The 13,029-nt window shown below is 41.4% G+C and overlaps 1 protein-coding gene across 9 annotated transcripts in view; it reads left to right on the plus strand.

Annotated features, from left to right (window-relative positions):
- CABIN1 (calcineurin binding protein 1) overlaps positions 1-13,029 on the plus strand; it is a 219,028-nt gene that overhangs the window by 66,238 nt on the left and 139,761 nt on the right. For 5 of the 9 annotated variants that reach the window (XM_019493692.2, XM_059713507.1, XM_059713506.1 and 2 more), the window contains exons 23-26: positions 2,219-2,480; positions 4,367-4,627; positions 5,333-5,484; positions 5,970-6,185. In XM_019493692.2, the coding sequence (XP_019349237.2) occupies positions 2,219-2,480; positions 4,367-4,627; positions 5,333-5,484; positions 5,970-6,185 (891 nt within the window). The remainder of the gene's footprint in view (positions 1-2,218; positions 2,481-4,366; positions 4,628-5,332; positions 5,485-5,969; positions 6,186-13,029) is intronic. The other 4 variants (XM_019493690.2, XM_019493691.2, XM_019493693.2 and 1 more) reach the window with 2 other exon arrangements.

Genomic DNA, 13,029 nt, shown 5'->3' on the forward strand with positions numbered 1-13,029 from the left:
CAACCTCAAGGGTGTTGTGCTGTTCTTGAACCTCCCAGTGTGAGAAGTGGGATTTTCAGACTCTTGAAACTGTGGGTAAAACTACAAAAACATTTTAAGATTAAATGACCATTTTCTGAAAGAGTCAAACATGTCAGTATTCAGTGGTGTCATCATAGGCTGCCATTAATGTATTATGGTTAATTTTCCAGCAAAGGTAATTCATATAGTAACATGGTTGATATTTTCACCCCAGGTATCTGGCACCTTATAGACTCAAATTATCAGAATTTCAAAACCCGTGGGAATCTGGGTGTTAAGGTCACCTTTACGCTTGACACTAAATTACATTTTTTTTAAATCATAAGAAGGCAGAGCTTTAAAATACTATGAAAGTAATTGATTCTCTGGTATTAAATCAAATTATAAAGTGGAAGCTCCAGACTTGATGTGCCTAAATGTTTTAAGAATTTGGGATTGTCCAATATCTTTCAGATGTTGTCACTGACACTGCCTAGTACTGTGCTGGATACCAAGGTACCTACAGAAATGGTAGCTTTATAACATTAATCAACTTAGAAAACCATAGAATCATAGAAAATTAGGGTTGGAAGAGACCTCAAGAGGTCATCTAGTCCAACTCCCTGCTCAAAGCAGGACCATCCCCAACTATATCATTCCAGCCAGGGCTTTGTTGAGAACTTCTTCTAGAGCAAATTTTCAGGGGGCAGGGGGTTGAACTAGATGACCTTCAGAGGTCTTCTACAGCCCTACTTTTCTATGGTTCTATGATTTCATTTGTAATATGTGATTTCTATTTTCTATAATCTTATAATTCAGTATTCTGTATTCTTAAATTCAGTATTCTTATAATTCAGTATTCTGAAAGGTAGGTAGGACAGTATTTAATTAGGTAGACAATACAGGATTTAAAAATCAACACATACATTTTATCCATTTTTACTATGTTCTTCATTCTAATGAAACATAAAAAAGGAATAGAAATACAAGTGCACCGATGGAGATTTTGGGGACTGATATTTAAGGAGGCATATCGGCCTATATCAATCTGATTTCTGATACAGCTGCCTCCAGCTGGTAAATCCAGTGTGGTGGAAGGGGAGCGGGGAGGGAAGGGGCTGCCGGGGAGGGCAGATAAACACCCCCTGTGTTGAAGAAGTGGGCAAGGGCAGGGGCAGGCACTGCCGGGGGGGGGGAGGGAGGGAGGGACGACGGGCGTGGAGCTGCAGTTTTGTGGGGCGGTGAGGCTCCTGCTGCTGCTTGCATCCCAGGAGGGCATGGGGCCTGTACCCCCCAGATCTGCACGGGGTGGGGCAGTGTGGGCTGCAGCTGGGGCTGCATGGGGTTCTTGGCAGGGGCTTGGCTCAGAGCGGGCACCGGCGACTCTGGGAGGATACTGCATCCACCCCAAATATTGCTGCCGCTCCACTCCCAGCACCGCCACTGCCAGCCACCCAGCACAACCCTGGTTCAACATCCTGCCTCCACCCACGCACCGGGAAGAGCTGTGGCTGCACCAGGTGGCTGGCGGCAGCAGTGCTGGGAGCGAAGTGGCAACGAAATTTGGGGTGGATGCAGCAGCATCCCAGTGCTGCTAGAACCCACTCCGAGCCCAGCCCCCGCCAAGAAGAGCCCCGCGCAGCCCTGGCTGCAGTGCACCTCATGTAGATCCAGGGGGCACACACTCCACCCCATGCCCTCCTGGGGTGCAAGCAGCAGCAGGAGCCACCTCTCCCCATCCCCCATGAGCTGGGACTCCGCTTCCTCCCTGGCCTGCCCCTGCCCCCTCCCTCACCACGGGGAGCGTTGATCTGCCCCCTCCACGTCTCCCCCATCCCCTTCCACCACACTAGACTTACCAGCTGAAGGCAATTCTCCACACTGCCAGGCTGTGCTCCTCGCTGCCTGAATGCTCCGCTGTGGCTGCGCACACCATGGGCATTTATTGGCAAAATTATCGGTCCCATCAGGCCGATGTCATATACAGCCAGTTTTCTTCATAGCGGTACTGATCCTATATTGGACCAATGTATTGATGCGCCTATAAATACAAATAATTTTAATGTCATCAGTAAAAATTAAAGAAAAAGTGCTGCAGGAATAGTGTTTTGGAGTGAGAGAAAAGAGGAAAATATGTGGAGAACTAGTAAAAGTTCAGGTTCATCATTCAAGATCCTTAATGGGTCAATTACTCACTGTGGCATTCTTGTTTGCATAGGTTTGATTCTTGGGCTGGAATGGCTCTAGCTAGAGCAAGTCGAATTCAGGACAAGCTGAACTCCAATGAGCTGAAGAGTGATGGGCCCATTTGGAAGCACTCTACCCCTGTCCTCAACTGCTTCAAAAGAGCTCTGGAGATTGACTGCTCCAATCTCTCTCTCTGGATAGAATACGGCACCATGTCCTATGCCCTTCATTCTTTTGCATCTCGACAGCTTAAGCAGTGGAAGTCAGAACTTCCCCCTGAAGTTGTGCAGCAGGTAGGATCTAAAGTAAAGCCATATGAATTTTTACATGCTTATTTGAACCTTGTAAGATTCCTGATTATTGTTACCTTATAATTACACTGCACTGTGGGTCAGTAATTTTGGAAATTAGCATTAAACTTGAAATTATCTTATAAATTGCCAATAGCAATGCAGATAGCATATGACATGTTGTTAGTTCCTCTTCAAAATTAAATTCTTAGTCTGAGTTCTGAGCCTACTCAGTCTGTGCATTCAAAGATAGCCCAAAACTGTCAGAACCAATGGGAGGAAAACCTCATATTGATACTTTTATAATGAAATACATATATCTACAGCATGTATATTTTTCTCTGTTATTAGGCTGCTGCATATTTTTCAGAAAAAGGTGAAATTCAATTAAATATTAACATAATCACAGAGAAAAAAATTGATAATATTTGTTATCCTACTTGTTGTTATCTTACTGTCTACTCGGTGATGCCATGCGCTAGTGTATTTATTAAATCTCTAAAGGTTACTTAAATTTATGCACATGAGTTCCAGAATTAATTACCAAAAAAACCTGAGTTATTACAGTCCATGCTCATCCTCTCAGGAAAAACATGCTGCCGACTGGTAATTATTATGAAGTGCGTATTAAGCAACTAAATTGATAGTACTTTTATTACCATTTTTATAGAGTTATGATGTAGTATAGAATTTTATTTAAGACTATTTTAGTTTTTTGAGGGTTTTTTAGTGTGTATATTATAAAGGCATATACATGTGAGAAGAATAAGCTTTCACTGGAAGAAAAGGTAAGTTTGAAACTGAATTGAGTCTTCCTTTCACAAATACATCCTCTTACGTTTGCAGTGAAAAATCTGTCGTCTTTCTTGATCAAAGGGATTCTCTTTAAATGAATAAGGGAGTGGAAGGTCTGGGCAGCCTCCACTCCCTCTGTACTCCTGCCTAAACGTATTCATCAAAAGTGATGGTGACCTCTTATGCATGCACCACGATCCAAAAAGATTGACAGTTGCCTACTATTAAAATAGGTTGGACTTTCATAAACAATATTTATGATTCTGTCCTTACCTAATATTTTATAAATATTGTTTTCAGAGAGAAAGTAATGTGTATGCAGCTCGCTGTTGCTTTGTATGTGCGTGTCAAAGCCAGATTCAGACCAGCAACTATATTTTCTTGCTTATACCAGATACCTGCCCCCCCCAAAAACCAGACACTGGAAATTGGGGTATGCTTTATAAGCTTTGTTTCTGCTCCTTAAGCTTCTGTCAGGTGAAATCAAAAGTGCCTGTGCACAGAACGATGAACAGACTTGGTTCCCTAGCTGTTGCTACTCAGTTAGGGTGTTGTTAGATATTACCTTTTCCATGTGTTAAATTCTCTTAAGATGGAAGCATTTGCACACTAAGATAGAAAAAGACGATCGAAGTGCTTTCTGAGCATCTCAAAGTTATGCCTGTTCAGGTGAGGATTATCTCCAGCTAGTGTTAGGCAGCTTGTGTTACAGCTCAAGTCAGAGCTGTGTATATGAGAGGTTGTTAATCCTTAACAAGAGACTGCTCCCAGCATGTGTGAACTTTAATACCACCTTACATTCCATAGAATTAGCATGTTACAATTTGCACGTGTAACAGCACTCTTACTACAAGGAGAGATAATTTTTCCCTTTATTCTGCATTTCAAAAACAAGGTGTATAGCATATTCAAGGCCACATTGTATGCAACATTACTGTATTACAGTATTTTCCATTTTAAATCTAATAGTCCAAAGGATTTTTAACCGACAATGCTACCTTTGTGAACATCCACATACAACAGAATGAAAGGTACCATTATTCATCCTAGGCGAAGGCTATTTCATGTATTCTTGGCATTTTGTCTCATTGCAGATGGAAGAGCGTCGAGACAGCATGCTGGAGACAGCCAAACGGTGCTTTACTTCAGCATCTCGTTGTGAGGGAGATGGAGATGAAGAGGAGTGGCTTATACACTACATGCTGGGAAAGATTGCAGAGAAACAGAAGCAACCTCCTGTTGTCTATCTGTTTCATTATAAACAGGCAGGTTATTACTTGCATGAGGAAGCAGCCAGGTACCCAAAGAAGATTCACTACCATAATCCACCTGAACTTGCCATGGAGGCATTAGAGGTAAAATGGGAAAGCAAAACACAACAGAAAGACTTGATGGCATGTCAGTTAATTGAGATAAACTAGAAATTAACAGTTGCTACCATGTTTTTAGTGTAACTGAAAATGTTGGCACACACGCATACTTACAAATACCATTTTTAGTTTATAAACTTTTGTGTTGGAATTCTGTTCTCTGTAGCTAGGTCAAACAATAATCATCAGTAGCAGTGTACTGACATAGTAGGGCATGAAACCAAGAATGAAATATAATGCCTTCAGAATATATTGAAATATTCTATAGATACTAGACCAACAGTAGCACTATTAAATAAGCATACAATTCACCTTACCTACATACAGTTTACAACTTGGGCTTTTTGACATTCAAGTACAGGGGGTGAGATATGAAATTCATCTCCCAGGCCAGACACGGGCCAAGAGTTGGAGTAGAATCTCCCTGCTTTCCACTGTGCAGACTATATCCAATGTACATCAAGAGATGACCTCTTTTGTCTGTCCATACTGTTGGATTCCAGGGGTATCTAAAGTTTTGTGCCATTAACAGGTAACTTTAGATAAGAAAAGTCCTAGTGAAATACAGTGCCCAGCAGACATCTTTCTTTGCTCAGAATTTTCTACAGAACAGGGCCACTGGAACTAGTTGTGGAATTCTGAATTCTCTTCTGTTTTTTTTTTTTTTTTTCCGGTCACCTCCTTCCCAAGGTTTACTTCCGACTTCATGCCTCTATCCTGAAGCTTGTAGGAAAGCCAGACTCTGGAGTTGATGCAGAGATACTAGTTAGTTTCATGAAAGAGGCTTCTGAAGGACCATTTGCCAGGGGTGAGGAGAAGAACACCCCAAAAGTTTCAGAGAAGTGAGTGCATCTTCTTACATATCCTATGACTAGACTGCTTACTCTTCTCAGTGCTCTTGAATGTATAGTCCCACCACAGGAAGGAAAGATAACAGAAGGGGACAAACTTATCTTTTAATCCATTGGTGAATCTGCTATTTGATTAATTAGCAGCAGACTTGAAATTGGTGTGTTTGTCCCTGTTACTTTAAAGTCAGCTTAGTTTGTTATTGTGGGCCTCTTTCTTTGATTTGTTAATGGCTATAAAATTAGTTTGTGCAAAAACATTCTCTTAGAGAAGGATTGAGTTTGACCTTTTAAATTTTTTTACTGATATGTCTTATAGTGAAAAATCCATCTTGATGACATTGCTCATTAGATTGGATGATATATAGGAGATAATAACGCAAAAAGATTGTTTCTGCTTCTATACAATTTGCATGCATGTTCAATATGCTAAAGCTTTGTCTTTTCATGTCACTCTTCTTATCCTACAATTTTGTCAGGGAAAAGACTTGCATGATTGATGAAGACTCTCACTCTTCTGCTGGAACAGTGCCGGGCCCTGGGACTTCTCTCCCCTCATCCTCTGGTCCAGGTCTGACATCCCCACCTTACACAGCCACTCCAGTTGACCACGATTACGTCAAATGTAAAAAACCCCGTCAGCAGGCAACGCCGGATGGTACAGTCCCTGTTCTCAATACTGCCAGCACAGGGAGGTGCTCTAATCATGGGGGGTTTGATTGGGAAAGATTAATTTGCTCATTTCAAGGAGGGTGATGGGTCTGTGGTAACACGGGCAATATTGCACTTCATTAACCTCATAAATTCATGGTGATCAGAGCTTTAAATAGCAAATTCAAAGTCATCACCAGCCATTCAGACTAAATGGGAAAGAAGTAAGAAGGAGGCGTAGTTTAAATGGTCTTTCAGTAACATTGCACATACTTGTTAATTTTATCAGGAAACAGATAGGTTTAGTCTTGGAAAAAATGGCTGCTACTGCTTGTACCAAGTCATGGCATACTTAGAGAGAATCTGAGCAAGGAACTTTTTATGGCTGAAACCTGACAAAAAAATTAAAACAAGTAATCCCAATTTGGAATGAGGCCGGTGGTGACTGTATGAATATATTGCTTATCAGCACAAGGTGTTTTGCATGATGGTGTAGTAACTTCATCTTTTACCTTTTTCATTATTATTTACAGTGACTGGTGAACAGCTCATCTATTTAGGTTATAAAATTATACCATAGATAATTGGTTTAGAAAGGCAAAAAGTATAGGGTAGCATAGGTGTGATATTGCCAAACTCTGGCAACATAAATAATAGAAATAAAGGTACTGTTCTGGTGAGTTGACAGTCATTTGGCAGGCAGTTTTGTTTCAGCATCACTACTCTGTTGACTGACTTGGCTAGCTGTCTGTCTGGATCTGTGGCCATCGGCATTCAGGAATAAAGTGCATACTACAGCTGAATGTTGATGATTTGCAACAGCCTCCTCAAGGAAGAGCTTTACGTGATATAAGCTTATCTCTGGAGAGTGGGCTGCTTCCAAGCTTATCAACATTTCCAAATTAACTACACCCATAAAAATTTTCTGTTAACCCTATTTTGAAACAAATAAATAAATGTCCAGAACCCACACAGAGTGAGTTGGTTCCCCATTAGCAAATAGTTTTGTGTAAAACTGATAAGAAGAATTTCCATCTCTGTCACTAAACAGAGTATTAAATTGTTTTGATCTTATTCAAGCCCTCATTTCAATCTGTAGTTGTTCATTGACTGTTTTGATGGTTCATATATGCTTGAATGAGTTGTATAGCAGCTAGGCATTTGTACTGCTTTAGCTGTTTCATGACCTTTTGACACCACAAATGGGAAATACACAAAACATTTTAAACTATTCTGAAATAACATGCACTGTATTATTCAGTTATTTGTCACACTACATCTATCTGCATGGACCTTGCGGACTGCTGACATGTCATGTAAGGAGGAATATTTAGATAGATGTTTCAGTGTGTCATTGGTGCTTTTGTTCAAAGCAAGATATTATGGGTAGTGGCATACTGATTGTCTGAAGGGAACAAGGTAGGCTGTGTAGCAAAACCAAAAGGTGCAAGTGAAGGAGACTGTACATCTGTCAGGGCTAAAATAGTAGTTCTCTGGTCTTCAAGCCTAGCGCATCATAGCTGCTGTGATGGCAATTGAAAATGTCATCTTACAGAAGAAGCCCAGGTAGGATGACCTCTAGGAAGACATAATGTGACTATTACAAGTAGAACTGCGAAACATGCACCCTTCAGAATGCCTTGCAACTTGCTGGCAAAGCCAAACTATGGATGCAACAAATCAATGAGCCCCAGGATGTTGAAATATTTGTCTAAGACTACTGTTGCAGATGGAAGAAATCCTAACAGAGTGAACAGTACTCAGAAGTTACCTAGCCTTGTTTAATATTACCCATACTATATAAGTTTGCATAACTGTGCATGGTACTTTTATTAAAATATGTATTTTTGAAGTAAAGTACTACTGACACAGTAAATGCAGTCTAGTTGTTGCAGAAGTCTAGTGCCTGTTTTTCCATTACACTGTTTCTAAAAATAACAGCTACAGGGTTTTTTTCTTCCTGCCCTTTGGAAACTTGCTATTGTAACAACTCTTCATGCTTGTTGTTCATGTGTGAAACAGTTTGATCTAATGTCAGGTACTTGCCCTATTTTATAGCTTATTAGTATTTTAATGTGCTTGCCACAACCTGGTATCAAGTCACATCACATAAGTTAAATGACAGTATTATAAGAGTTTACAACAGGTTCGCTACAGAAAAATATCCGTTTGCCCTGCATTCCCACAAGCAAGTGTAATAATTGTCTTAACAGTGACCCATAGCTAAACACATTTTACCAGCATGTCTTGCCCTGTACCTTGTAGAGCAACAAATGATCTGTCTGCTAGTAGGAAGAAGTAGCTTCACAGCTAAGGTAGAAGCCGTCAACTGAAAATTTCTGGATTTCCATTCTTAAGCATGCACACCTGGATAGCTCAAATGTAAAGGCCAGCAATTAATTTTCAAAAGATGAAGCTGTGATGTCGATATTGTAATGCAACTGCCCAACACATCTGGAAAAAAGGGGCAGAATATTCTAAAGTACTTGCTATTGTGGAGGACATATAAAAGCTTTATTCTCAATAAATCTTAGCGGCATAGGTTTAGAATATCACGCTTAAGACAAACAAAGGTTTCAGGGATATGTAACATTAGAAGGCTCTAGAGTAGCTGACACCTTGTGACCCTTTCTCCTAATGGTAGCTAGTAGCTAACTGGTATCTTTCTTTCAAGAGAAAAGAAATACAACTAAGTGGCAGCTATTTTTTGCTGGCTGAGTACCAGCTGTTATATATGCACAAAACAGGCATCAGGTTCTCTCTTGGTTCTTTTTTATCTATTCATCTAGCAGCATATTCCTTTTCTCCTTTGTTGTATTAGCTGTGTCTTTCCTTTTCCCTCCCCTTTCCATCATTGGTTTTATAACCCAAAAGAGAGAAAAATCTGAATTTAACAGTGAACGACTTGCAGTTTAAACATCTGCTTTTCATTGTGGGGTTTTTTTTTCAAAAGGAGCAAGCTGGGATGTCGGTATACCTTCAGCATGAAATAGGACACTTATATTACCTATGATATCACTATGGTTAACTTAGCAGCAAGGGGGTGAGATTTATATTAGAAACAAGATCTTATAATAGTTTGACTTTATTCAGAGTGATTAAGCCTATATACCATATGTGCAGCTCTTCAGAGAGATGGCATAAAATACAGGCTTTCAACAGTTTTAGTTTTTAGATATTCAGCTAAGTGGTGTCCCAAACACTGATGTTAATTTAGAAAGAGACTAGAAATTAAAAGAATCTAAATGAAATCAGTTCTGCAAAGAGAAATCTGGTTCCTAGAAAATCAATTAAAGGTTATGTGTTGTTTGCTATGTAGCATCTGTCTTTTTAATATATTGACATTCAGCTATGTGTTTGTCTACCAATTAAATACTTTGATATTCTGCAAAAAATGCATGGAGTGCTCATTGCTACCATAGTGCTAAAATGTATTGTTAAAGTCCTCATCATTGTCATTTGTGCTTTCTGTGCAATTAGATGCAGTCATCCTTTTTGTTTCGTCTTTGCTTGATTGTTTTTGCCACCAATATTGCCCGTGCTGCCCCTAACCTTAATACAAATCTTTGTTCCCAGGCATTCTCTTCCTGCTTTTACCTGTCACGGCTTGCTTTAATAATTGGCAAAATTTGCATGTTAAACTTACTGTGAAAGGCTACTTGCTTCATGCTGTGGGAGTAATCCCACTTCATAATTTGTTGGTCCTGTGATTCTGCAGAAGTTTTAGTGATGCACAGTTCTTCAAGATTGGGATTCTCAGGATACTGATGAGTCAAAGGTGATCAGTGAGATTTATTGTGCATCAATTTGTCACTGATGCTAGTATTTTAATAAGTTTCAGAGAAGAATTGGGTATTTACATGAGTGACAAGAATATTGGGAGTTATAACAGATAATACCAACAAAGAGCTTTGGAAGGTTTAAAAAACCTCATGCTTTCCAGTTTATGCTAATCCTATTAGTAATTAGGATGAGATTTTTTTTGGAGGCAGACCATAGCATATTTGCTTCCATTGTGTTCTTATATTTTACTCTCAAGGCATCTGGCATTAGATAGTCTTGGAGACAAGGTACCACAGTGAATGAGCAGTGAGTGTGATCTGGCATGTTCCTGTTATTATTATTTTTCCCACTAGAGGTGCACTGATACATCGGTGCCATATCAGATTGGCACAGACACCAATATAAGGAAAATTGACAGTATTGGCAGTCAGCTTTTTTTTGGCTGATGTGGCCACTAATGTCACCGATAAATGCCCGCGTACATGCACACAGCCTAAGTGCAGCACGCAGGTGGCCAGGCACGCAGCCTGGCAGCATCCAGTTGGTAAGTCTGTTGTGGGGGAAGGGGAGGGAAGGGGTGTTGTGTGGGGGGAGGGGGAGGGAAGATCAAGGCCCCCCGCAGTGAGGGAGGGAGGGAGTGGGGCAGGGGCAGATGCTGCATAGCCAGGGTGGTGCACAGGACGGAGCTGCGAGCAGCTTGTTGGGAGAGGGAGGGGTGGCAGCTCTCACCATTGCATGCACCCCAGGAGACCATGGGGGGCACATGCTCCACGATCTATGTGTGGGGCGAGGGTGGGCTGCCACTGCGGGCTGGAGCTGTGCCAGGCTCTTTCCGGCTGGGCCGAGCTGGACTGCGCTCAGGGTGGGAGGTGGCGGTGCTGGTAACAGGGCTGGGGGGCCTATGGCGAACTTTAGGGTGACTGCAGTCCCCCCCCCACCCCCTGAAACCCCCCTTCCAGCGCTGCTGCTCCCCTCCCTAAGCTCAGCCCAGCATGGCACAGCCCCACACTGAGAAGAGCCCAGTACCACCCCGGCTCCAGCCCTCAGCAGCAGCCTGCCCTTGCCCTGCACAGATCCAGGGGCGCATGCCGCCAGCCCCCCCACCCCCCCCGTGCCCTCCTAGGTTGCATGCACCAGCAGGAGCTGCCCTCCCCATGCCCCCCAGACAAGCTGCTCGCAACTCTGTCTCAGACTTTGCCCTGGCCCCAGCCCCACTCCCTCTCTCACTGTGGGGGCCTCCATGTGCACCCTCATACTCCTTCCCTCCCCCACCCCTTCACCCACAACAGGTTTACCAGCCGGATACCACTCTCCAAGCTGTTGTGCTGCATATCGGCAATCGGATTGGTATCAGCCAATATGGCTTCTTAAAAATCGGCCATCCTTATCAGTCCAAAAATTCTCCATTGGTGCACCCCTATTCCCCACTTAACTTACCCCAAACTTCTATTTTTAAAGGATTGTAATGAGCAAAAATCTGAATTTGACATTAAACATAAGACTCTGACCTGATAAGTAGACTATTGATCCACTCCATGCTCTGAGACTGGTAAAGGGAGAAATTTAATTGTATAGTTGCTAGTTATTAAAATACATTTAATGTCTGGTGTAACTAGAAACAATGTAAGATCACATTTTTGACTCATTTTGTCAGAGAAGTCCCTTTTGAACACTGCAAGAGTTTCTGCCTCCAGTGGTGAACCTGTTCCAGTGCAAAATCAACTTTATGCATTTTGCTTTTTTCTTTTGAATGAATTATACAAGAATGCTTTTTGATCCCAGAATTGTATTGTGTCATTTGTTATGGCTGGGCTGTGTTTCAAGAATGGCAATGATGTGATTTAAGTAACCTTACATGTTTCTGGATGCATATTAATGGAGAAAAGCTCCCTGGGGTGTATGTGTTTGTGTGTAAGCTAAAGATATTTCATGCACAAAAAATCTGTAAAGTTGCAGCCTTTAAATTGCCCACCTTTATGAAGTAGGAAAATATGACTGTCATGATAAATGCAGTCATCTGCCTCCAAGATATAGACTATGAAGAAGGAGTTTTCTTTACTTTAGAATAATTTAGCATATGCAAGTCCCATACTAGAAAAGCTTTTATGTAACTCTTGTTTCTAAAGGATCTTTGTTTTTAAACACCTTTTCTGCTTGTATCTGAACTTCCAGCACATTTCAGAGGCTTTATAACAATTAGATTGGGGTGACTAATTTACAACCTGTAGAGCTGTGTCATGCAGCTGGAAATTTGGGGGCAGGACCTGCTACCAAAATCTGGGGAACAGAACCCCGTTGGTGACACGTGTTGCTGGTGGGGAGTGAGTGATGGTTGTATTTAATCCCTGTGGTTGCCACTGCTGCCCCTGCTGTGTCCAGATCTGGCCTACAAGGAGGCCCACCATCTGGATCTAGCCTGGGGTTTGGGATGAGCTTGATACCCCTGAATTAGAGCATGTGCCTCCTTTTCTGTATCCAGGAGGATGTTATAAAGACATTGCAGTGTATTTTACCCTTTCTGCACCTTCAATCTTTTAACAGATATAGCTGCTTCAGGAACCTTTTCCTCCATCACTTTAGTCTGAAAAAAGAGTTTCAGGGGGTGGAGGGTGTGGAATCTGGCAATCAAGATGAATAGCAGCTTCATTGATAAAAGCTTAATAACTCATTTAGGCAGCTACAAAGGGGTACTATTTTCTTATCTGTCTCAGTAATGTACTAACTCCCTGACTGTGAGCTTCACAATTTTGTAACATAAAGCAAATTCTGCCAGTCAACGGTCTATCACTTGAAGGTTTACTGCATTGTGCTTATCCCCATAGCCTCTGTACAGTGAATACTTGCTCTTTCATACCATTCTCACTTTTTTTGTACTGCCTTCCCCTCTCATTTTTCCCTTCCTGCCATACTAGTGAACATTCATGACTTGGATAATAAAATATTTTTTATATGTACATAAGAGAAATGAAGGTTGGCATGGGATAATGATTTCCTAATATTAAATAAGTAATGTTAAAGAAGTTCTAATTTTTTTGTACAAAGTAAAACTAAAAGAATCTTTGTTCCAGATAACTAATAGGTACACAAGCATTTTGCCTGCATATT

Source organism: Alligator mississippiensis, chromosome 10, assembly GCF_030867095.1.
Source record: "Alligator mississippiensis isolate rAllMis1 chromosome 10, rAllMis1, whole genome shotgun sequence".
Classification (NCBI taxonomy): Eukaryota; Metazoa; Chordata; order Crocodylia; family Alligatoridae; genus Alligator; species Alligator mississippiensis.